This window comes from Filicampus tigris, chromosome 20 (assembly GCF_054856515.1).
Source record: "Filicampus tigris isolate MCC_2025a chromosome 20, RoL_Ftig_1.0, whole genome shotgun sequence".
NCBI classification, from domain to species: Eukaryota; Metazoa; Chordata; class Actinopteri; order Syngnathiformes; family Syngnathidae; genus Filicampus; species Filicampus tigris.
This window is the reverse complement of record NC_141236.1, coordinates 5,656,074-5,678,758: the sequence shown is the minus strand read 5'-3', so window position 1 is coordinate 5,678,758 and position 22,685 is coordinate 5,656,074. Positions and strand designations below refer to the sequence as shown.

General features: G+C 40.1%; 2 protein-coding genes across 17 annotated transcripts in view; one reads left to right on the top strand and one right to left on the bottom strand.

Annotated features, from left to right (window-relative positions):
• Nucleotides 1-22,249, top strand: part of hmbox1b (homeobox containing 1 b) — a 122,339-nt gene extending 100,090 nt beyond the window's left edge. For 5 of the 11 annotated variants that reach the window (XM_086018200.1, XM_086018198.1, XM_086018195.1 and 2 more), the window contains 10 exons: nucleotides 1,933-2,086; nucleotides 2,267-2,349; nucleotides 2,541-2,636; nucleotides 3,192-3,286; nucleotides 3,473-3,556; nucleotides 4,196-4,392; nucleotides 18,011-18,098; nucleotides 19,463-19,731; nucleotides 19,888-19,972; nucleotides 20,074-22,249. In XM_086018200.1, coding sequence (XP_085874326.1) covers nucleotides 1,933-2,086; nucleotides 2,267-2,349; nucleotides 2,541-2,636; nucleotides 3,192-3,286; nucleotides 3,473-3,556; nucleotides 4,196-4,339 — 656 coding nt within the window. In that variant the 3' untranslated portion in view covers nucleotides 4,340-4,392; nucleotides 18,011-18,098; nucleotides 19,463-19,731; nucleotides 19,888-19,972; nucleotides 20,074-22,249. Of the gene's footprint in view, nucleotides 1-1,932; nucleotides 2,087-2,266; nucleotides 2,350-2,540; nucleotides 2,637-3,191; nucleotides 3,287-3,472; nucleotides 3,557-4,195; nucleotides 7,180-18,010; nucleotides 18,099-19,462; nucleotides 19,732-19,887; nucleotides 19,973-20,073 lie in introns of those variants that run through there. The other 6 variants (XM_086018196.1, XM_086018205.1, XM_086018197.1 and 3 more) reach the window with 6 other exon arrangements.
• On the bottom strand, nucleotides 19,433-22,355 carry LOC147127982 (uncharacterized). Of its 6 annotated transcripts, none has more exons than XR_015083753.1 (9): nucleotides 22,171-22,337; nucleotides 21,515-21,559; nucleotides 21,026-21,075; nucleotides 20,800-20,908; nucleotides 20,355-20,731; nucleotides 20,071-20,284; nucleotides 19,854-19,992; nucleotides 19,705-19,765; nucleotides 19,433-19,626 (listed from the first exon to the last, which is right to left on the bottom strand). XR_015083753.1 is itself a non-coding variant. In XM_086018211.1 (9 exons), the coding sequence occupies exons 6-8, from the start codon at nucleotides 20,158-20,160 to the stop codon at nucleotides 19,737-19,739; spliced, it is 258 nt and encodes an 85-aa protein (XP_085874337.1). In that variant the 5' UTR covers nucleotides 20,161-20,284; nucleotides 20,355-20,731; nucleotides 20,885-20,908; nucleotides 21,026-21,075; nucleotides 21,515-21,559; nucleotides 22,171-22,347; the 3' UTR covers nucleotides 19,433-19,626; nucleotides 19,705-19,736. The 6 variants fall into 6 exon arrangements, 2 of the variants coding, with proteins under 2 accessions (XP_085874337.1, XP_085874338.1); XR_015083754.1 differs by having other exon boundaries at nucleotides 21,026-21,183; nucleotides 22,171-22,331; XM_086018211.1 differs by having other exon boundaries at nucleotides 20,885-20,908; nucleotides 22,171-22,347.
• Nucleotides 22,356-22,685: the final 330 nt, after the last annotated feature.

The window sequence follows — 22,685 nt, the reverse complement described above, 5'->3', positions numbered from 1 at the left end:
ATTTTAAAATTAAAAAAAATAAAATGACCAATATTCATCATATGTCAATTTTGACTGATATGAAATATCAAGATACGCTTTCCATTACCACTTTACACTTTCTTTTAGTAGTTGGTCAATACGTTTGATGCATTACCGCCACCCTCTAGTGATTTACAGTCGGAAGTGACTTGTGTTTTTTTTCTTCTTCATGATCCATTCAAATATGATAGGTACTTTTATTGAGTACCGAGCTGACACTAACCCCTGCCTGTGGCTCCTATATTGAGAAGATTTGTCATCACAGCACAATTGTAATATGGACATACAGTGCATGGCAAGAAATAACTTATGTGCATTAGTTCTGGACGCTGTAGTATTTCACACCGGAGTCTCCAAGAGACTCCACAGGAGTTTTCTCCTCTCTGATAAAATACATCTCCATACCGTTGCCAACAGCCACGTGACGAGAAATAAATCCAGGATACGCTCATTAAAATTGGTTAACATGTTCCCGCTGCACTATTTTGAGGTGGAAAACGGACCGCCCTAAATGGAGGTGAGGTGAAAAGCAGCATTTGTCCCCGGGCAACCTTGGTCAGATTATCTACCATCATGGACTGACCTTTCACTCCTGTGCCACTCCCATTGTCATCACAAGTCAACTGCCTGCATTTTAAATGACCTTGAGGATGTCAAACCTGCTCAAACGCCACACAGACAAACCAGAGCTCATGGTTGTGGATAGTCTTTGAACTTCTCTATAAATACCTCCACACCTTGGCCCCACCATACATCACAGTCCTCTTCCTCCATCTCTACACCCCTGCCCAGGCTGAGCTCAACTGACTCTGCCTTGCTATTCGTTCCAAAAATGAAACTCCACACGTTTGGCGACAGAGCCTCCAGTACCCCCAACTTAAGGAGCATTCTCCCTACAAAAATGGGGTGATGCTTAAAGAAAAGCCTTAACATCATTTTGAATGGGAAGGGACACAGCTGTGAATGCTTAAAGCATGTTCTTGGCCACACTTTTCAAACACACTTCAATGTGGATGCTTAAACAAGCCAGATGCTGACTGTGCATCTCCAGTGTAAATGTGCTGTATCAACCTATATAGACAGGCGGCAGACATCCCACGCCTTGTCCTCTGCGGCATGCTCCTTGGTGGAGGTCTGCCAACGCCATCAGCACTGCAAACTGCTTGTTCCTTTCGATATTTATGGCCACACTGAGCCCAGCCAAGCACCACACACACTTCCATCACTGCTGCAGAGCAAACTGATGCCCTTTAATGCTGATTGCAAGGACTATTGCAGGGTTAACCAGTCGGGTTGGGAATCTGCAAATGCGTCCCACCTTTTAAATGGATGTCACTAGTATTGTTGCAGTTAGTTTTGCTTTGTGTTCATGTTTCCTGTGTTCTTAACTTCAGAAATCAATAGTCAGCACTATTCAGATTTGGTTAGGAATGTATGCTTGACTGCCATTTTATTAAAGATTCGTCTTGCAGTCTAAGTGTGCTCAGCTCAGTGTGTATTTGACAATTTGTTCTCTGAATTGCATATTTGTGTTTTCTGTCTTTTTGCATGAAGTCAAGTAGTCCTTGAATAGTGCGTCAATAGGCAAATTTACAGCTTTACATCAGCACAGTGAACAGTAACAGCTTGCCGTTTATTCAATTATCAAGTACAGTATATGATGTATCATGAGTTTTTTTTGGGGTCTTTTTTAAAGCGGCTTCCACAGTTCAAAGTTGTGTGTCCTCGCTGACGTGCACTAAGCACTGACAACATGGTTGTGAACAGATGTAGGTTTTAAAATGTGTCGATTTTGTCAATGTAGCGATTCGGATTTGAGCTGGGTTGAGAGTAAATTGTCATGCCTGGTCTGAGCCCTGAGCAACTGTTAAGTATCAAAAGAACAGTACTCAGCCCTTCTTCTCGACACAGGTGCCACTCTGAACATGCGACCGGCGCCATTAGCTCTGGAGGAGATGGAGTGGAGGCAAACTCCTCCTCCACTGGCCACTGCCCCGGGAACTTTCCGACTTCGGCGGGGAAGCCGCTTCACTTGGAGGAAGGAGTGTCTGGCTGTGATGGAGAGGTGAGGAGACGAGAGAGTTCAAACTTGAAAGAGCAGTGGATTAATGGGAATTGTTTCAAAATATCCAAATTGATCATGACAAAGAACACTAGCTTCATTGTAGAAAGTACAAAGAGTCTACTTGGTTGTTTTTCCATGTGTAAAATAATTCATTCAGCCTGGTTCTTGTGCAATTTATAGCTACTTCAACGACAACCAGTATCCTGATGAGGCCAAAAGGGAGGAAATCGCCAACGCCTGCAACGCTGTTATTCAGAAACCAGGTAAACCGGCATCTGTCACTTTGGTGCATAAATAAAAACAAAATGAAAAACAATGATTGAGTGAGTGGAATCTGGTCAGGTAAGAGAGACGATGATGCAACCTGCTTTTAATTGATGGATGAAAGCAGAGGCAAGGTAGACTTTTTCATTGCATTGCACCAACGGAATGAGGCCTCTGTCATCTTTTTCAGGGAAGAAGCTATCTGATTTGGAGAGGGTCACTTCCCTCAAAGTTTACAACTGGTTTGCTAACCGCCGCAAAGAGATCAAGAGACGAGCTAACATTGGTAATGTATCTTTGGGAGAGAACAAAGGTTGTTTAAAGCGCTGCACACCCCCCCCCCCAATAATTTATATGAAATGAATGCCTTTTTGGACTTTTTCATAACCACAATTAAATATTCTAGCAGTTCATTTTTTCAGTCAGAAAGATATTGCAGAATAGATAAAGACAAATATAGCAGAATAGCCAACAAAGAACAGCCCCAAATTGAAAATTGTTCACTCCTCCTAAGAATGTTTGTATTTCCCTATTTGATGTTTAGTGTACAAATGTATATTTTATCATCGTGGCTTTTTTGCTGTGGTGCTAGAAAGGCTCCAACTACCGGCGACATACTCCTTGCCTTTTGGCATGCCAAATAGTGGAGTCTGACTCAACTTCAATAGTTGGATTTGCAACATCCACCAACTGCTCATTTAGTCTTGCTGCCCAACACATTTAATCCCCACTGCAGAAGGTCCCCCAAGTGGTGAACCACTGCTGCGCTACAGTTTTCACTGAGACTTGCGATTGATCAACGATCAATCATAAATGTCACACTGTGTCCTTTTCCTCCAAGAAGCCACAATCCTGGAGAGTCACGGGATAGACGTGCAGAGTCCAGGAGGACACTCCAACAGCGACGACATTGATGGGAACGATTTCACAGACCAGGCACAGCAGCTTCCTTTTCTCCAACAGATAGAACCAAATATGCCATGCAATTGAGGACATATTTTATTCTTGAAGTCTTATTGTTAGTCATTTGTTTGTTTTTAAATCTGGCAACTAGGTGATAGACAGTAGCATTTATTTATTAGTATCTCAAATTATAATATTCAGTGTTTCTTTTCCCTGTAGGCATGTGATCTGCCATATTTTGACAAGAGACCTCTCAGCCGACCATTTGGCCTTTACCGTTTGGAGCCCAGCTCCCCTACACAGGTAACTCTTCAAATTTAGTCACGTTAGTCATGACCAGATTCCCTAAGTTGGGGAAATATTATTTGCATCGTCCACAACCCTTCACGAATTAGCACAACCCTATTAAAAGTCCAGCTACTGGAGGTCATTATTCAATTCAGATCTTCATGGAAATGACAGCATACCGCAGCAATATGTGTAAGGTATTCACAGATCAGATATCGCAATCCGGTCAGAAACTGCAAAAAAATACTTTTCATACTTTTATGAATTTCATTTTCACATATTAACTGTCATTTGGAAGACAATAAGCAGTTCATGCAATTGGAACCTGGTTCTTTTGTTAAATACGCTTGAAATATGGCAACACAGCATATGGTAGCGGTTAGGCACATCTTCCTCACAAGTCCCTCCTGTGTGGATTTTGCATGTTGTCCACTGTGCTTGTGTGGGTTTTCACCAGGTAGGCTACTCCTCTACCATTGCAAGAACAGCTTAGTGTAGTTGTCCACAACCAAGCATTTCTAGTTAAGTTAGTCCTGTCAAGTCACAAAATGCCACTGCACATCAGGTTCCCAAAAACAAAACAAACTGAAAACTCTGAAATTCCATTTTCTGGACTGTACTTGGATCCCCTTCATCCCTCCCTCCTTGTCTCAGGATGACGGCGCCACTCACAGCGAGCACCAGGATCCCATCTCCTTGGCTGTGGAGATGGCCGCCGTGAATCACACCATCCTGGCCCTGTCTCGAACCGGAGGGGTCCCCAGCGACATCAAGACAGAGGTCCTGGAAGACGACTGAACAGCGAGAGGGGCGGAAGCAACAAGAGGCCAAAGGGAAGGAGGAATTAAAAGGTGCATTTCAACCGCAGGAACCTTACCTGAGAATTAGGAACTTTTGGAGGACCATTGTGTTTGAACCCCAGGAAGTATATCTAAATTAAGTTCAGTGCTGGAAGAAGACCCGACCTTGAGGGTATAACTCTCGAGAGGTATTGCATGCTTCAGATTCTTACGGAAAAGGAAGGAATGCAGGGCAACACAATTCACTTTTGTTTAATACTACCAGGAAAAGAGCATTAGTTGTGGTTCCCCGTTGCGTTCCCCAGTACCTTTGTGCCAATTGGGCTGATGATGCCGGGTGATTTAAATCGCAGTGCTTAGTTGTCTGATCAGAGTTGTTGCATAGCATTCGAGCCCCTGACACAAGGGGGGAAAAAAAGTTCCTGGGCCTCTTGAAAGTACATTTCCAGAAAAAAAAAATCCCAGGAACTGAATTTCTGAAATAGTTCCCATGGTCCAAACGTGCAATATTCCTCCAAGAGTTCATTATTCCGGGTTGTTCCTAATTCCTTCCGAGACCTTATTCCCTTCCTTCCCAAAGCGATCCATCATGACTGATCGTCTCAACTTCCTGATGTATTAACTAATCGTGCAACTAAAGACAAAGGATACAGCCTACTATCCCTAAAAACAGTCAATGGCAAAAAGATGAAGTAAAAGTCCTCGCCTTTTTTTTATCACAGCCAAAACCTGCAGGTCTTGTTGTACACTCCGTTTCCGCTCTTCCTCCTCCTCCCCACAGGACACTCTTCTCTTCTTTTCCTCTCCCCCACTCCTCCTTACCTCTGCAGCCTGGTCGTCTGAGCCAATCCTCACTCAGTCTCACGCAACCTCAGAGACGAACTCAACAAATGTGTACTGTATATAAGATATATGGTTCCTCAAGTTCTCAGTCGCCCGAGCCTGATGGTGTGCTACCTAACTACTCCCCACAACTCACCCTTGTTATTGTGCAATTAACGGCAGAAGAAGCCTCTGGACGATGTCGAATGGAGAGCGTCTCCTCCGTCAGAGCAAATCTGATTGGCAGTTCCATTACACGTCATCGCAACGTTCGGAATGTTCCCAACCCCCTGACGGAATCATTGAGGTTTTCTGCTGTTGAATGCAAACCTGAAGATGAATAGCCTTAAATTCAAACACTTCTTTTGACACTCACCACAGGACTGCTTTGCATGTCACAAATCATGAATAGTGCTTTAAAATGATTCTTTTTTTTTTTAAGTGAAAAAAAAAACAAGTTTCCATTCAACAGCAGAAAGTCTTTACAATCATTGTGATATTTAGCTCATCGATGAATTAAGCCCTTGAGGCAATGAAGAATCAGTTTATGGGTCAATGTGATAATCAAGCAAACGTAAGCTATCAACTAATGAAATCCGTGCTTTGTTTTAACGCCTTCCATGCCAAAGGAAAAGATGTGATTCGGCCGGCTCAAAGTCGGCTTTCAGCATCACGGACAGGTCTTACCACGGTTGTCATGGACATCTGAAGCCATTTCTTGGACTAGATTTGGCAAATGATGTCGTTTTCTCTTGGGCCAGTGTGACCCAAATAGGGCAAGTTGTAACGCTCGCTAACAAGAGGCTGGACGTACAGTATAATCGTGGCTTATCCGCCTCTATAATGGCCAAAAGAATGTGATCGGCAAGATCTAAAACCACACATGGAATTGTTTTGGTCTTTGCCAATGTAATTAGCTCAAAGGTTTTTCCTCTGTACGGGGCTCTCTCTAAAAAGGAAAAAAAAGTGGCGTTTCTCTGATGACACGGCAACTGTTCAGTCAAACGAGTTCTGCACTTTTTGACCAAAGGAATAGATTTACATTCTGGGGAAAATGCTTAGTTGTGTATTTTCTTTCTTTGAAACGGTTTGCATACACAACTATTATCGAAGTCAGGACATAAGTAGCTTAACTCAAATATGAGCAGAATCTATTAACCTAATCAACAAGACTTACCAAAATCATCAGCTTCACACCGATTTTACAAATGTAGGAGGCCCCCCACATGATGAGAAAAAAAAGTAGAAATAGTTGTTAAAAAAATAATAATCATGAGACTTTGTCAAGAACCTACTCAACAAGGTGAATACAGCCATTTATTTTCACCTCCTACCAAAAATGAATAATTTTTTAATGAAAAATGTAATGCTCTTACAGTCGCAATGAAAAGTGATTTCTTGCTTTTATTTTATTTTACTTTTGTTTAGAGGAATTTCTAGGAATCAAAATTGGTCTGGTCCTATGTTACTTCATGACCTGTGAAATAGAAATCTGCCAATGGACCAGGGTTATTATAGTCATGAAAAGTAACTAACAAAACGAAATAATTATTATACAATGAAAAAAATGAGGGTGCTTTAAAAAAAATAAAAAATAAATAAAAAGCTAACTAAATGACACCAGGTTTTACATTAATAAAACTATTATTATACAAAAAATGTCCTTCATCGTTGACAATTAATTTCATACAGGAATTTTAGGGGTTTATTTGAAATGTATTTATTTCTGTATTACCGTATGGCCGTACAGAAGAAGGAAGATTGAACAGAAGATTGAACAGTTGTTTGGGAATTGAAGTTTACTTTATCACACAATACCTAGTCACCTTTTATTTTTGTATCTTGCACTTGATAAATATTCCATATATTTAAAAACAATCAAATAAAATTAATAAAAACTGAACTAAAGTAAAATAATTGTCTATATCACTCTCTCTCTCTCTTTATGTATATGTACATACAAATATATACACACACACACACACACACACATATATATATATATATATTTATATATGTATATATATATATATATTTATATATGTATATATATATATATATATATATATATATATATATATATATATATGTGTGTATATATAATCTAACAGAACATCTCTAAAAATGAAATAAAACTAACCGAATTTAAAAATCAAAACAAATAAAAATTAACTATAATGAAAAATCCTAAACTATTATAACCCTGAAATGTACACAATTCAGCTTTCCCCAAGATTTTTCCACCCCACTTTTGTCGGTAAAACTTTGTCTTTGTCATTTGAGAAGCAGAATCAGAACTGCTACAATCCCATTGTCTGCATTGTTGCATTGTCCTCATAAATCACATTTTCACAAAGTGTAAAACTATTCCTTATGATGGGGCCCTTATGTAATGATTTTAACGAATACTCTATCAGGAAAAGAATATGTAATGAAATAGTAGTTATACTTTGAAACTGTTAAAATTGTTTGATTTGGACACTTCACATACTGTGGTTTTAATGAAAACATTGAGAGTGTTTATCAAAGCTCGCCTTCAATGTAACAACTTCATGCATTTCAAAAAGGATTTGAAAAAGGAATTTAGGGTAAAAAAAAAAGCGAAACTAAAGTATTTATACTCATTTTTAAGGCTAATGTACAAAGTGTTTTGAAAAGAAACATGCTTATCGTTAAATTAATCAAGCTTTTTTAAGTTCATCAGATTTTTTTTTTAATGTATTTTCTATTGTGTCATTCATTATTAGACTGAACAGCAGTCTTCCTGTTTGTGTCTGAGGTATTTTGTGAAAGACAAATGACAATGCACCTTACAAAGACATCTTAAGCTTTTTGACTTCAACTTGATGTGATCTTGTCCCTTTCCCGTGAAGCCGTAGAGCGTTTGGATATTTCCTATTTTGTGAGCATTGGCGTAGAAAAAGAAAATCATGGAAATATTAGTGAATTGTAGTTAGGTCCAGAAATATTTGGCCTTTTTTTCATTTTGCCCTGTTGGACCACACAATGGATTTGAAAAAAAAACAAAAAAACAAGATGTGATTGAAGTCTTGACTTAAAGACCCTGTAAAGTGAATTTGATAATTTGTAATTGCTGGAAAAAAGTATAAAACGTTTTTATGGAGGCTAGCACGAGTCACCCCTCCCCCACAATATAAGAAATCAAGCGCCTTCGTTTACATTAGTGGTAATCTAGCTAGCAAGCTATATCTACACCCGAAAAGCATCTAACCTTCAGATAATCCACTCGTGTGGCTGCTTTAGAGCGCCACGACGTCAGGTGTGAGTGCACGCATGACACAAGGACAAAGGCAAAACATCAGGGAGTGAGGAATTCTTATTTTATTAATTTTTTTTTAAGTCTGACTTGACAGCTAGCATGTGGAATGAGGATTCAGAGTAGCATGGCCGCTTTAGAGCGCCTCATTGTCACAGCATGGAAAAGCCCTGCGACGATCCAGTGAGATCTATTTCCTCCACAGGAGGCTTTAAGCAGATATATTTTCAATTCTCAAATATGTGGGCATAAAGTGTGACAGTTAAGCAGGGGGACGTGGTTATTAGGTGGGTGTGTCCACATGTTTGAGAGTGGAGAGAACAGATTAATTATTCACAGTTTTGGAACCTCATTTTATATGCTGATTTTTTTTTTTTTTTTTTTTTTTTTTATCATTCAGATTTAGCATTAAAAACTCCCTTCTCTGTGGTTCAAATTTATTTTCACTTTACCAGGACTTTAAGACTGAAAGTCAGTAGATATTCAGTAAAATGTACATTTACTGCACCATTTAGGAATTATTTAAGTATATTATTACAATGATTTAATTATTTTGTACAAAGCAAAATATGGTGATTGATTTGGTCATCAAGGAATATTATTATGTTTTTGCTTTTAAAAAGTCATCAGTTGCTTTCATGAATTATTTGCAATATTATGAATTTTATCCCATTTGATTGAAGAAAACATTGTTTCTTCTGTCATCAGTAACCCAACTGTGATTCCATAACATCACCTCCACTGTTTGACATCTAATACAGTTGACCTTGATTTCATCTCTCCCCAAAAAAAATCTTAATTCCAGAACATCAAATGTTTTTTTTCTCTACCATATTTCTGTGAAACGTCAAACTGAACTTAATCCAATCACATCATGTTTTTCCAATTCCATTTGTCATTAGTTTTTCAATAGAAATCAGAATGACAAATCATTACTTTTTTCCATTGTAGTCGTGTGTGCAGATCTTGGCTCACAAAAAGAATATAAAGCTCACTTTGTCTTTGCCACGCCCTCGTGCGTCTGGAGATTCTCACTTGAAGATGCTTTCAAATGATTTGTCTATATTGTTTCAGAGATTAAATAGCAGTACAAATGTCTCTACGGCAGTGTTTAACCTGAGTGTTCACGCTAAGCAGAGGCCATTTCGGGATGGAAAAATTGAGTGTTTTGGTGCTCACATAGTGAATCGGATGTATTGAATTTCCAGTAAGGTGAAGTATAGGCCGTAACCCTGACACTGGTCCAAACCTCCCTCCCCAGCATCAACATGTACTCCAGTCGTAGTGCTTCTCCTCCAGGGATGTCCTCTCGTGGTACGTCAGGGTTTCTATGTTACAAATCCCTCATCCGTAAAACACCTCATCCGAATATAGCTCAGAATAAGAGGACTGAATGCTGTTGTATCAATGTCAAAAGCTATGTTATGTTCAATTTTATTGTATTGCCCATTTTGGAATTTAGTGCCTTTTTTGGACAGTAGACTGTTCTGTAATTAAGATGTAGTATATATACATTTTTGTACAGTTTCTTTGTTCATTTTTTTAACTTGTGTTTATTTTAGTATGATATATATATAATGTACAAAAGAATAAAGCTATATCACTGAAACCTCCTTTTAAGTTACAACTTTGTGTGAATAATCACGTCTTGTCTCAAACATTTATTCATTTTTTTTTGAAAGTCCACATGTATGGAGGACCAAAATCAAAAATAAAACCAAATATAAAATTATAATTGAAATAAATAAAATTCACCTGTTGGTCGATCGATATATCTGTGCAGTTATTGAGTAAGATTGCTATCAAAAAGACATATGCTTAACAATGATTAACGATTCGTATCCGTAATAGTAATAATTTGTGTTTTAATTATTTCCATGCGAGTACAAATCAAAATTGTGACTGTTTGAATTTTTTTTCTTGTATGAATCAAAGTTGTGGGTGTGAAATGTTTTTTGTGTATAGGAATCGCAACATGCAAATTAAGATGACGTCACGCAGGCTCCCAAGGCAAGCGAGTCGAGCTGCAATTCCTCCACTCGCGCATGCGTAGAGAAGAAAACATTTGCTTTTAGCAGCCTAAAGAGTACATTTAAAATTGGATAAAACAGTTTTTGGATAACCCTACATCTATTCGGAACTTTATACCTTAAATTGGAGGTCTTAACTTTGTAATTTTGTGAATGTGTGAAAGAATGTGACGACAAGATAGAAAAAAATTCCCTTGGCTTTGTCCAATTTCCACAAACAAATGCTTTTAGCTTGGTCTTTGGTATATAAACATAAATTTTCCCCCATAAATGCTTTATCTGGAAAAACTCATATCGTATATAAGAATAGATCATTATTTTTTACGAATTGGGTTAGAAATAAAATAATTCTGGTCAGTCAATTATTCAATTGTGAAGGTTTTTTTTCTATAGACAAGATCTGTCTAACGACATCAGTTAGAAGTACCAATCGTGGTATACATTCCTTGTTTCAAAAAGACATTTTTTTCAACACCTTACTAATGGTCCTGTCCTGTCTAACCCACAGGATGCCCATCCAAGTCCGCCTAGCCTGAGCTCACTTTTGTAAGGGATGTGTCTGGATTTGAACCCAGGTACTTAAGGTCGCCAGTCCTTATCATTGACCATCAGGCCACTTAAGAAGTGAAAGTTTCTGCACCATCTGCGCTTTTGTATTTTGCAAGCTGACAACCGTCCCGTTGACATATGGACAAGGAGCAATTTTGCTTCTCAGCTCTCTGCTGGTTAAGAGGTTAGAGATGCGCCTTTGTGAGCTTGGAGGTCTGGGTTCGAATCGCGGATAAGCCGTACATGTGCTGCAAGAAACTCTCACTGCTGACTTCCCTCCAATAGATATTTGCTTGCATGGCAAACTTTTACTTGTCGTTAATTAAAAGAGTAACTCTTAACATACATCTTACTCACAGTCCTGTCCAGTCTAGCCTACAGGATGCCCATATGAGTCCACCTAGCCTGAGCTTGCTTTTTTAAGGGATGTGTCTGGATTTGAACCCAGGTACTTAAGGTCTCCAGTCCTCATCATTGACCACCAGGCCACAGGAGAAGTGAAAGTTCCTGCGCCATCTGCGCTTTTGTATTTTGCAAGCTGACAACCGTCCCGTTGACATATGGACAAGGAGCAATTTTGCTTCTCAGCTCTCTGCTGGTTAAGAGGTTAGAGATGCGCCTTTGTGAGCTTGGAGGTCTGGGTTCGAATCACGGATGAGCCATACATGTGCTGCAAGAAACTCTCACTGCTGACTTCCCTCCAATAGATATTTGCTTGCATGGCAAACTTTTACTTGTCGTTAATTAAAAGATTAACACTTAACATACATCTTACTTACAGTCCTGTCCTGTCTAGCCCGCAGGATGCCCTTCCGAGTCCACCCAGCCTGAGCTAGCTTTTTTAAGGGATGTGTCTGGATTTGAACCCAGGTACTTAAGGTCTCCAGTCCTCATCATTGACCACCAGGCCACAGGAGAAGTGAAAGTTCCTGCGCCATCTGCGCTTTTGTATTTTGCAAGCTGACAACCGTCCCATTTAAGTCATATGGACAAGGAGCAATTTTGCTTCTCAGCTCTCTGCTGGTTGAGAGGTTAGAGATGTACCTTTATGAGCTTGGAGACCTGGGTTCGAATCACGGATGTACCATACAGGTGCTGCAAAAAACTCTCACTGCTGACTTCCCTCCAATAGACGTTTGCTTGCATGATAAACTTTTAATTGTTAATTAAAAGATTAACTCTTAACATACATCTTACTCACAGTCCTGTCCAGTCTAGCCTACAGGCTGCCCATATGAGTCCACCTAGCCTGAGCTTGCTTTTGTAAGGGATGTGTCTGGATTTGAACCCAGGTACTTAAGGTGACCAGTCCGTATCATTGACCACCAGGCCACAGAAGAAGTGAAAGTTTATGCACCATCTGCGCTTTTGTCTTAGTAGTTAGCAATGAACATACTGCGCAAAACTTGTAGGTGTTGTGTCTGGATTCATACCGACAGACTTAAAGTCCACAGTCCGTATCATTGACCACCGGGCCACGGGAGAACTGAAAGTTTCTGGCCCACGTGCGTTTTTGTCTTTTCCAAGCTGACAACCGTCCTGCTGAACTCATGGACAAGGAACAATTTTGTTTTTCAGCTCTCTGCTGGTTGAGAGGATAAAATTGAGGGTTTGTGTACCTGTGGACCTGGATTTGAATCTCATACACAGATGCTTTTTTAAATTTTTGTTTTTTGGGGGGGTGGTGGGTTGGGCTTTAAAAGGACAGGGGTCGGGAGCCGATCGGAGGGACGAGGACGGAAGGGTACTCTGCTCACGGACGGAGGACGGACCTGGCAAAACAGGGTCAAGTGCCCAGCTTTGTATGTATGTATGTATGCTTTCAAGGAGGACTAAGGAAATCATAATGTATTCATTCACATTTGACTGTAAATCAGAGGATTTTGACTCTTAATTTTATTTTATTTTTTAATAAAAATGCAAACCACTCCCCGCCCCATCCCATTTCTGTTTTGTGTGCAAAAAGCTTGGTGGCAACAAAGATGTTTTACTTTTTTTGTTGTTGTTACCCTTTCTGCGATACATTGTCTTGAGACTTCTGCTTCACTGTTAAACTTCATGGCCATTGTGCACTTTAAATGCATTTTCCACTTTAAGGGAATGGTTCAGTAAGATCAGTCAGGATCAGGAGTGTTCTGAATATTTGTATTTATATGAATGAAAAAGAATTGTTTTTTAATTTGCAGACTCATTAATATACCATGGACACAAAATGCTAATGTGTGACCATAAAATAGTCACATATACAGTAATGGATGCTCAAAAACGAAACGATACGGTGTTGTTGTTGTTTGAAGAAGCGTTGCACAATTTGTCAAACATGCTTTTCTTTTCTTTCCATTCCGTAGTCATCCACATTCCTTGACCCACGGTAGATAGATAACGTCATTGCTTGCAAAATGCCTTTGCGACCTCTTGTCCAGTCGGAGGCGATATGCACCAAGGGAATGTAACCCCGCCAAAAACAAGAAGAAGAAGAAGAAGCAGCGGCAGAAAAAGAGAAAGAAGAAGAAGAATAACTGTACACATCCGGTTCCATGACCAGGTCTTCCAGTGACTGGCAGCTGTGTTTTCAGTGAGTAATTTAAACATTTTTAAACTCTGTTTTCCATTTATATACAAATGTATGTATGTACACTATTTAGGAGCATATTTACGACACAGAGGATGTCTAGTTTATTGTTACTCACTACATCACTGGAAGGTCACTAGCTATCGTAAAACAATATCAACAAAGGTGACTCGTCAGCTTGCACGCCCACAAGTCGAACTCAGCTGTCAATCAAGAAAAGCTTTAGACTTGAACATTGTTGATGTCCACAATGGAAGAGTGACGGCACAAATTTATTTCATTTAAATAACTAAATATTTATCTTTTTGAATTTAAAGATTTTTTGGGGGTGCATTTAACATGATTGATTGTGTAAATATTTTATTCTGAGTGTGAAATGTCGAATATGCGTTTGTGGATCAGCGGGCACGCCGTTTCAAGATGTCGACACACGCAGTTCTCAGGTATTTATTTACATGTGTGGAGAGGCCATCGCTACTCATTGCTGTTGGCAGTGTTGCTGTTTCCATTCAACAGGAATGCGCTATATCCCGTTTTTTGTTTAAAACTTCGAAATTGAAAAACAAAGCTGATCTTTGATGTGTTTATTTGACACAACTTGGGTAAACAAAATACGACCGTAATTTGTTTACCCCAAGCTTGTTTTGCCTTGACATGAAGACCTTCTTCTTCTTTGCCTTCTTTTTGTCCGCTGCTACAGCGGCGTCGAGTTGGCAGCAGAAGAAGAACGCCTTACTTGAACATGAAACATCCAAATCGCCTGTTATCTGTTATTTTTTTCCTTCTCCATTTGTCAATTCTGGAGCAAAATTGGAAAACGATTTGTTGTCAGTTTTGTTTCATTTTGGGTTTTGGAACGAATATTGACAAAACAAGTTTTTCTAAATGTATTTTTTACTACCCGTTTTGTTTGAAAACATTTTTAATGAATGAACAAATGATACATGGATTGTTGGAGAGACAGACATTACCCTCTAGCGGACTGAAGAGGGATGGCCTTTAAACACATATGAATGTTGACAACTGCTGTGTGTGGGATAGATGACACCGGAGTGGATTTTACTCGCGTACCATCCGATTGCCATAGGAAAAAAAACATCCCAGACCACAGTATAAAAAATACACTTAAAACAATGAATAAAAAATCCTGGCCCAACCCGTGCCGGTGAAAGCGACTTATATCCCGCCCCGCTCCCGTTCAGCATGACACCCACTCCCGTCCCGCTCCATATTTTAGAGGTCAGATAAATTAAATGAAGTTGAATTTTCCTGAGTTATTCAATAGTGTGTCGCCCCCTCCCCTCAAAGGCTCTCTAATTTCTCAACTTTTTTTCCAAATGCAGGGCTTTTGCACTTTTCAGTTGGTCGCACCAGCACTGTTATCTGCTTGCACCCTTTTTTGGTGTGGTACAGCAAGACCATATTTGCTGATGTATAGACGTCTCAGTTGGCATACTGTAGTTTCGTATATAAAGATTGACAGTGACTCGTGATGTGTTTGGAAAATATTTTACTGCAATAAGAACTTTGTTTTGCAAAAAGGTGGCTGACGAAACTGGCCAATTACTTTATGGATCGAAGCATGATATAGGCCTATGTCATTGTTTTGATTTTGTAGTTATTAACGTTTTAATGCATTGATGCACTTATTTCTGTTCGGGTGTGAAGTGCTCGACTGTATTCGACCGCACCTCGCGTCTCGGCCAAGCCCGAACGTTGTCAATGTTCAATGTGACGTTCCCGTTATGATCCGTTTGAACCAGCGATCGCTGCTAGTTAAGTTCGACGGCCGTTAACGTGACCGAGTACACACCCAGACTGGGATATTCCGAGAGGACCGATTTACCATGACGCGGGTCACACGGGCTTATTCCGCCTTGTGCGCGCAGTCCGACAGACGGACACAGTTGGAGCGACTTTGCCGTTTGCGCGATTGAAATGTCAGCCTCCAGTGTGGGAATATCTTGTAAACGGCATGACGTTGGTGTCAAAAAGAAATACGGGTGTCCGCTGAGCCACAAATGCCCATTCGACAATTCACACGCAGAGTCATGATAAATGCACACACAACGTTAAAAAACGTGAAAATCATCAATATATTTGTGCATCTGAAAAACACGTGAACATCAATGATGCATTTGTGTGACTAATTTTGTGTCAAATCTCTCCCCATGTTCACCTGCTGCTGGTCGTCTACCTGCACATCTCACCATCAACATATTCTTCAAAGGTACTGCATGCTGCTTGTTCCTTCCATTTTCTTCTGTTGTAGCATTATGCCTCTAGTGGTTCGAGAGGGTCAAAACATTAGGGACACCGGCACAGTCTAATGACACCCAATGTTGTTATTTTATAAATGTACTTTTAGTTTAAATCGTGTCTTAGACCTATTTGAAAAAATACAGAAGTACATTAAAATACACAGTATATTTTTATGTAAATATTTACTAATTTTACAATACTTTAATGTTTAAAATTAATAAATGTGATTTCTCTGTATTAAAGCTGTCATGATTTTTTTTCCCTTCAATTCAAAAGAGTTCTCAGGTGCCTAAAGGAAGGTTTTTGCGTACCTTGACAACCTGGAGCTTTGTGACTGCAGCTAGGACTGCTCAGTGTTGCTAACTTAGTATCTTTTTTGCAAAAATGTTGTGACTTTTCTTACCCCCCTTTGTTAAAAAAGCAAGTTATTATGGTTAAATAAAATTAATGAAAATCTAAAACTGAAATAAAATAAAAATACTTATATGAAAATAGCCCTCCATCTGGGTTCAGACTTCAAATGAAGCCACGACTCTGATGAGCACCCCTAAAGATTGATTGTAGAGGCAGCTTTTAAAGACAGAGCTGTCCAATTGTATGTTGTCAATAAATGTAGTGTGGTGTGACGTTGCCAGACAGAAAGAGCCTCCACCCCAACATCAACAACTGAGCCAAACCTTTGAGTATGCGGTGCACAGGTGCAGCTTCACTGAGAGGCGTCTTGAATATGTTGCTGACCAAAATGTTGTTGCTTTTTTTTATGCTGGCGATTGCAGTGAATAAGTCATTAAATAGATGTGAAAACTCAAAATAACATATCCAAATTGATCCTGAACAAAATAATAAATATTAGAGTTATTGCTGTCAAGCGATTATAATTATTGCAAAATTTAACATAAATTGTAATATTTTTTCAACAATAATTTTATACGAAGCTTGGAACAGATATTTACTTTAGCAAAACCTTGGAATAAAAAAAAATATATATATATATTTCGATTCAGAGGCTGTTCAAATGGCTTTCTTTGATCCTTGAATATGATTCTTTGAGTATGCGGGGATGGAGCCTTTTCTGTTGCTGGTCCTTCCTTCCCTTTTTAAAACCTGTTTGAATACACATTTCTAGTCTGCGACTTTTGATCCGACATGAGATTGACACTTTTCTGCTGCTTTCCGGTGTCTGCTCTATAGTGTAATTTGAGTTTTAATTTATTGCGTTCACTTGTTATGTTACTGCTATTTTGTTATTGTAATGTGAAGTGCTTTGTGAGCATTATGAAATGCGCTATATAATTAAAGTTGTATTGTATAGAATACAACTGTTGAATGATACGCCAAAGACATATTTTGGATTTCTCCAATGAGCCACTATTTAAAATAAAACTATGTAGAAGTCCATCTTTGTCTGTCTTTGTACCAGTGACTCTCCTCCTAAATTTGGCTGCAAGGTGGGGCAGAGGTCAGCTGCCACAGGAATTAAATAAAACTTTTTTTATTCATTTTTTTTTTTAATTTTGACAACCCTAATTAGAGTCCAAAATTACATTAATGGACTGTTTAATCTGCTATTTCCCCAATTAATAATTTCACATTCTAATACGAAGGATTATTTGGGCCAGGGAAAAAGAACAAACAAAACTGTGTAATCTTACATTGTCAACTTAAAAAGGTGTATACTTTTAATAAAAGTTCTGTATTTTGGAAAGTAAAGTAATACTTATCAGATAATGTAGTGTTGTAAAGTGACAAGATTAAAGTGACATTTTTACAAGGTGAGGTAAAGGAATGTTATCAAGGGGATCAGATTGCTGCCTGTTGGAGTAGTTTTAATTTTTGTGTATGTTTGAACAATATTAAACTACTCTACCTTAGCACATAGGCGGAGTATTTTCAGTTGGAGGACTTTGAGGCCCTGCTCGACCAGTTGATTGAAAGGCGCTTGAGTAGCTCATTGGATGTCAGGTGTGGAGAGAAATGCTTGCACCAACTGATTGCTCACACAGATGCATGACGTGTGTGGGCACACACTTGCAAATGTTAAGTCAAACTATACCACCTTATTTTACTCATAAGATCACTTGAATCTTGAAATAGACTATTTAGAATTTTTATGTACAGAAGAGTGTTACTTACAGTTTTTATTTTCTGCCTGACCAGATGGATGGAGGAGGCTTCGTGCTCAACGGTGCAGCCGATGGACTTGTGGGACACGCGGAAGGGAAGGCCAAGCTGCATTTGGACCGCTGTGAGTATTGAGCAATGTCGTGTGCTTGACGAGCTGATGTGTGATGTCGCATCGCACCACAAGGTGGACGTGAGTGCACTCAACTTCTGCTTCATGCACTGCCACACCATCTTCAGACACTTCTGGGCATGTTTTTGAATGACAATGATGTGGGCCAAGTTAGTTAAAAAATGATGTCACATTAAAAAAAAAAAAAGTATATTTTTGGCTAAGTTGGTTCACATCAGTGTCTTTTAAAAACATGTCCAGCAGTGTGTGATGATGGTGTTGTGCTTGTACACGTAGCTTTTGTCCCAGTGCGCTCACGTCCCACTTTGGTGCCATCACCTAAATGTGTCATTTGAAGTAAGTGACATCACACATCAGCTCGTCAAGCAGCTTTCATCGTGGATGTCTGTGTGTGCAACTTGAGTTAGTTCACACAAACATTGACTGGTGAAATGCTTTTAAATGGTCATGTTAGCTTCCCTGTCCAATAAATAGTTCAAGTTGAATTGCAGTCTTTGTGTTTTATTGGTAAATCTGCCCTCATTTGAAGCCTTTCATGCGTGTCAGTTGCTGCAGTGGAAAACTATTCCAAAGGCCGCTTGAAGTCTTGAGGTGAGAGTTGCACGTCAGTCACGACTACTGTGGACACAAGTGTCACATTACTACTCCTGTTTGTCTCCTCATGACTCAAAACTCGAGCAATCTTGAAATTCATCGAGCTTTGGGTCATGTGAGATTGAGGGGAATAGTAAAAGACTTGCGTCTCATGTAGTGACTGAAGTGCAACTTTGACCTGAAGACTCAAAAGTGCCTTCCCAAAAACTATCTGCTGCTAGGACCGCCCCTAACTCCGCCCAATTTTGGATCCACCAATCACGGTGTGGCTCGAATTTGCATAGCCAATCAGAATGCCGTAATTTGCATAACCACGCCCACTTTTGGGAATCCGACCAATCAAAGTGGTCCTAATTTGCATAACCACGCCCACTTCGGAATCCCACCAATCACGGCGCTTCTAATTTGCATAGGCCCGCCCACCTTTCAACCAATCACAGCCTTTTATCCGCATTGCTCCACCCACTTCCAGACCCATCAGCGAATCAGAAAGCTTTATTCCAGCCTTGCCACACCCACTTTCCCAGAATATTCCCCCCTCCCCCCAAAAAAAAAATTGGGGAGAAAAATATTTTTAGGAAAATATTTTTGGAAAAAAATATTTTTAGAAAAATATTTTTAGGAAAATATTTTTGGAAAAAAATTAGAAAAAATATTTTTGATTTTTTGTTTTGTTACTATGCTTTAAGCAAGTTTGTTGTGGTGTGTAAGAATGAAGTTAAGAGCTTAAGTGTCATTTGTAATCAAGCTTTATTTTGCAGAGTAGACAATCACAAACAAGTTGCAAGTTGGATGACAGTCTGCTGGTTGCTGCGTGCTCAAGTGGTCGGCCAGCAAGAAGAATGAAGACAAAGTTGCAAGTCGGATGACGGTCTGCTCGTTGCGAAGTGGTCGGCCAGCGAGAAGAACTTCGGCAAGTGTGGACCTAAGACAAGAAAAACATCTGTGAGTCAAAAATTAAGTCAACGTCTGGTGCAGAAGATGTTTGGGGCTGGAAACCTACCAGCGATCAGGACTCAAGTCTTCACAGGTGCGTTATGATGGATGATCTTGTTCCTTGCCGCCTAAAAAGGGGAAGAAAAAACGAAAGTATTGGGTCAGAAAAGTTGTCATGAGGATAGTGCAGTGAACATTTTTTTTTAAAGAGCATACCTTCAAAGTGTAAATGTCTCCCATTTCTTCTCAGGCTGCCTCCACGTTTGGCTTCAGCACCTCGTGGATGAGCAAGCAACAAGGCAAAAGTGTTGCTGCTTGTCGCTGGCTGTGAGCAGGTACTGGATCGTGCTCCACACTGGACACAAGAACAAATCATTCAACTTTGTCAAGACAACTGAACATGCTTGCTGAAATAAAATGTTCCTTTTCTTACCAGCAGAGGGCTCCTCCTCAGGCAGACGCACTTTGAGTCATGTTGCAGCTCGTAGCACTCCAGTGGCGCCATCTGCAGGACAAAAAACATGAGTAGACAATTCTATTACTAACCTCAAATGCAGTCATCTGGAACACCATGGCGACAAGTTGGATAAAATGTAAAGTCTCCTCGTTGCTGCATGGTCAAGTCGTCAGTTGGCCAGCGTGTGGACCTAAAGACAAAAGGTGAGTCAAAAGTTAGCCCAAACGCTTATGGCATCAGCAACATATGTAGTGTTTCACCTTTAATCACAACTCTTTAAAATATTTTGATTTACTGTGGACTGGAACCTTCCACTGCGGCAGCTGGTCAAGCTCCTGAAACTCTGGACTGGTGCAGAGACTTCTTCCTGACAGACAAACTTGCAAATACCGCAAACAATGGACCAGACAAGCTGCTATTTTTACTGTGTTTATTTGCATGTCGTAATACTGAAAATGTTGGCAGCTTTGAGGACCTGCCACATTTATGGAGAATTTCTTTGCCCAGCAGGTGGAAGAGTCCCTGACGGCACTCTTACTGGAAGCTGCAGTACATGCCAAGTCCAAGAAAAAGCAGGAGAGTGCTCTTTCAACAAGCAGTTTTTTGTAGCCAGTCAGCAAGTTGATCATCACGCCACCTAGAAAAAAAAAAAAAAAAAAACAGAGTACTTTGATTAATCAAGTTTGTTTTGCAACAGGTCCCAACCTTGACCAAGAGGAGCTCGACTTCGCAAGTTGATCAGGAGCTTGTTGACCAGGGTCTTCAATCCTGTTCCTTGTGGGTCACTGACCTGCCAGTTTTCCATTGCGCCCATCTGCAACAGGGAGACAAAACATTCTGGAAAGCGGCCCTCAAGGAACAGGATTGAGACCCCTGATGAGTGTCCTGACTGCAACTTTGGCAAAACTGCAGAGGAAAAAAAAATGCTCACTTGATACGCCGCCATCTTGTTTCACAGCTCTCAATGAAGTTCTGGCATGACTGCAGAAAAACAAAAAGCAGACATTTGGATGGGACATTGCTGGAAAGTCACATCAGGTCTCCTGCCCCCCCTTCGGTTTCATCCAGAATCCTGGCTGGTGCTTCTTCCTGGAGTGATACAGCAACAAACATTAAAGTTGCCATTGAGTCCATGTTCCCACCTGACTCAGCTGTCAAATCCAGGTCCAGAAAGTAAAACCCCATCCACAGTTCGGCTGTAGCCGCAGGTGCTTCCACTCAACCGGCAGGTAAACGAGCTCCCCAGAAGCTTGTTGAGTAGAAGCACCTGTGGCGCAAGTCAAACTGTGGCTGGGTTTTCACTAACTGGACCTTGATTTGACACACCTGCGCTGATTGATAAGATCACAGGAGGCCTCTTGGTCAGCACATGCTGAAATAATCAAACATTTGGACAAGTATGAAAGCGTGTGCGTTTTACCAGTGAAGAGAGCAGAGCTGGACACCTCGTCAACATCATGTTGGCCTGAAAGACAAGGGAATGTAAGCATTCGACATTAAAATACTCAGCCTGACTTGGTAGACATGTAAAAGTCTCATGACGCCATGTCCCAAAAGGTCAGGAAATAAACACACACAGTCAGATACTTGATTTAGTCTGTTTAATAATGATATCTTGTGTATACAGAACACAGAAATTGTGCCAATTTGCAGTCAACCTGGCCCTTCTGTTTTAGATGCAAGCCTGTGGACAGAAATGAGACGATTAACACGCATGCATGAAAATACACTAATTGTGAAGTGTTGTCCACTTACCTTCGGCAAAACTGCATTTGCGTCCAGATGCTGCACACGTTTTGAGCAAATGCTTCGTTAGTCATCGTCACAAAGTAGGGTTAGGGTTGGACTGTTGAATAAATCTTTAAATTACTTCGTCCGTCCATTTATCATTATGTACGTTGCTAAAACGCGATTTGGTGTAATTTAAAGTCGTGGGAAGCGTTAATTACCAACGCTACCGCAAACGCTTTAGCTTGCCGTGTTAGCAAGGCGTGAGCACGCCAAAAGTGCTACTTTAAGTTTAAAGTGAGCAAAAAGCAGTGAGTTTTAAGAGGCTATTAAAGATTGAGCACTCACCTTATAAGTTTTCGATGATCTTGTGGTGGAGCAGCAGGTGGACGAGGACGACCGGAGGCTGACAGGAGCAGAGAAAGAATTATTTGTCGCGTTTTCCCCGACTTAAATAGGTTTCCGGTGATGACGTCACTTCCATAGGAAAAAAAAAAAAACAAAAAAACTTTCATTTAACACAGAAAGCTAAATAGTCGTTCGTAAGGAAGTTGTGTTACATTGAAAACGCGGGAGCGAAATAATAGAAGCATTGTTTATAAATGCTTACTGGGTCTCGAACCCGGGATGCCTGCAACGGATGTAATGGTGTATACCACTTGACTATCACTCAGTTGCAACCACTTCCTCTCTTGTAGTATATATCACATATGGTGACACACTACGAATGCATACGAATGCATGGAACGAATACGAATGCATGGATACAACCAACCGAATTTGAACAGAAGATCCGACATGGTCGAATGGTTAGTGTCGTGACTTGGTCTACAGGCGACTCGGGTTCGATTCTTGCTCTGCTC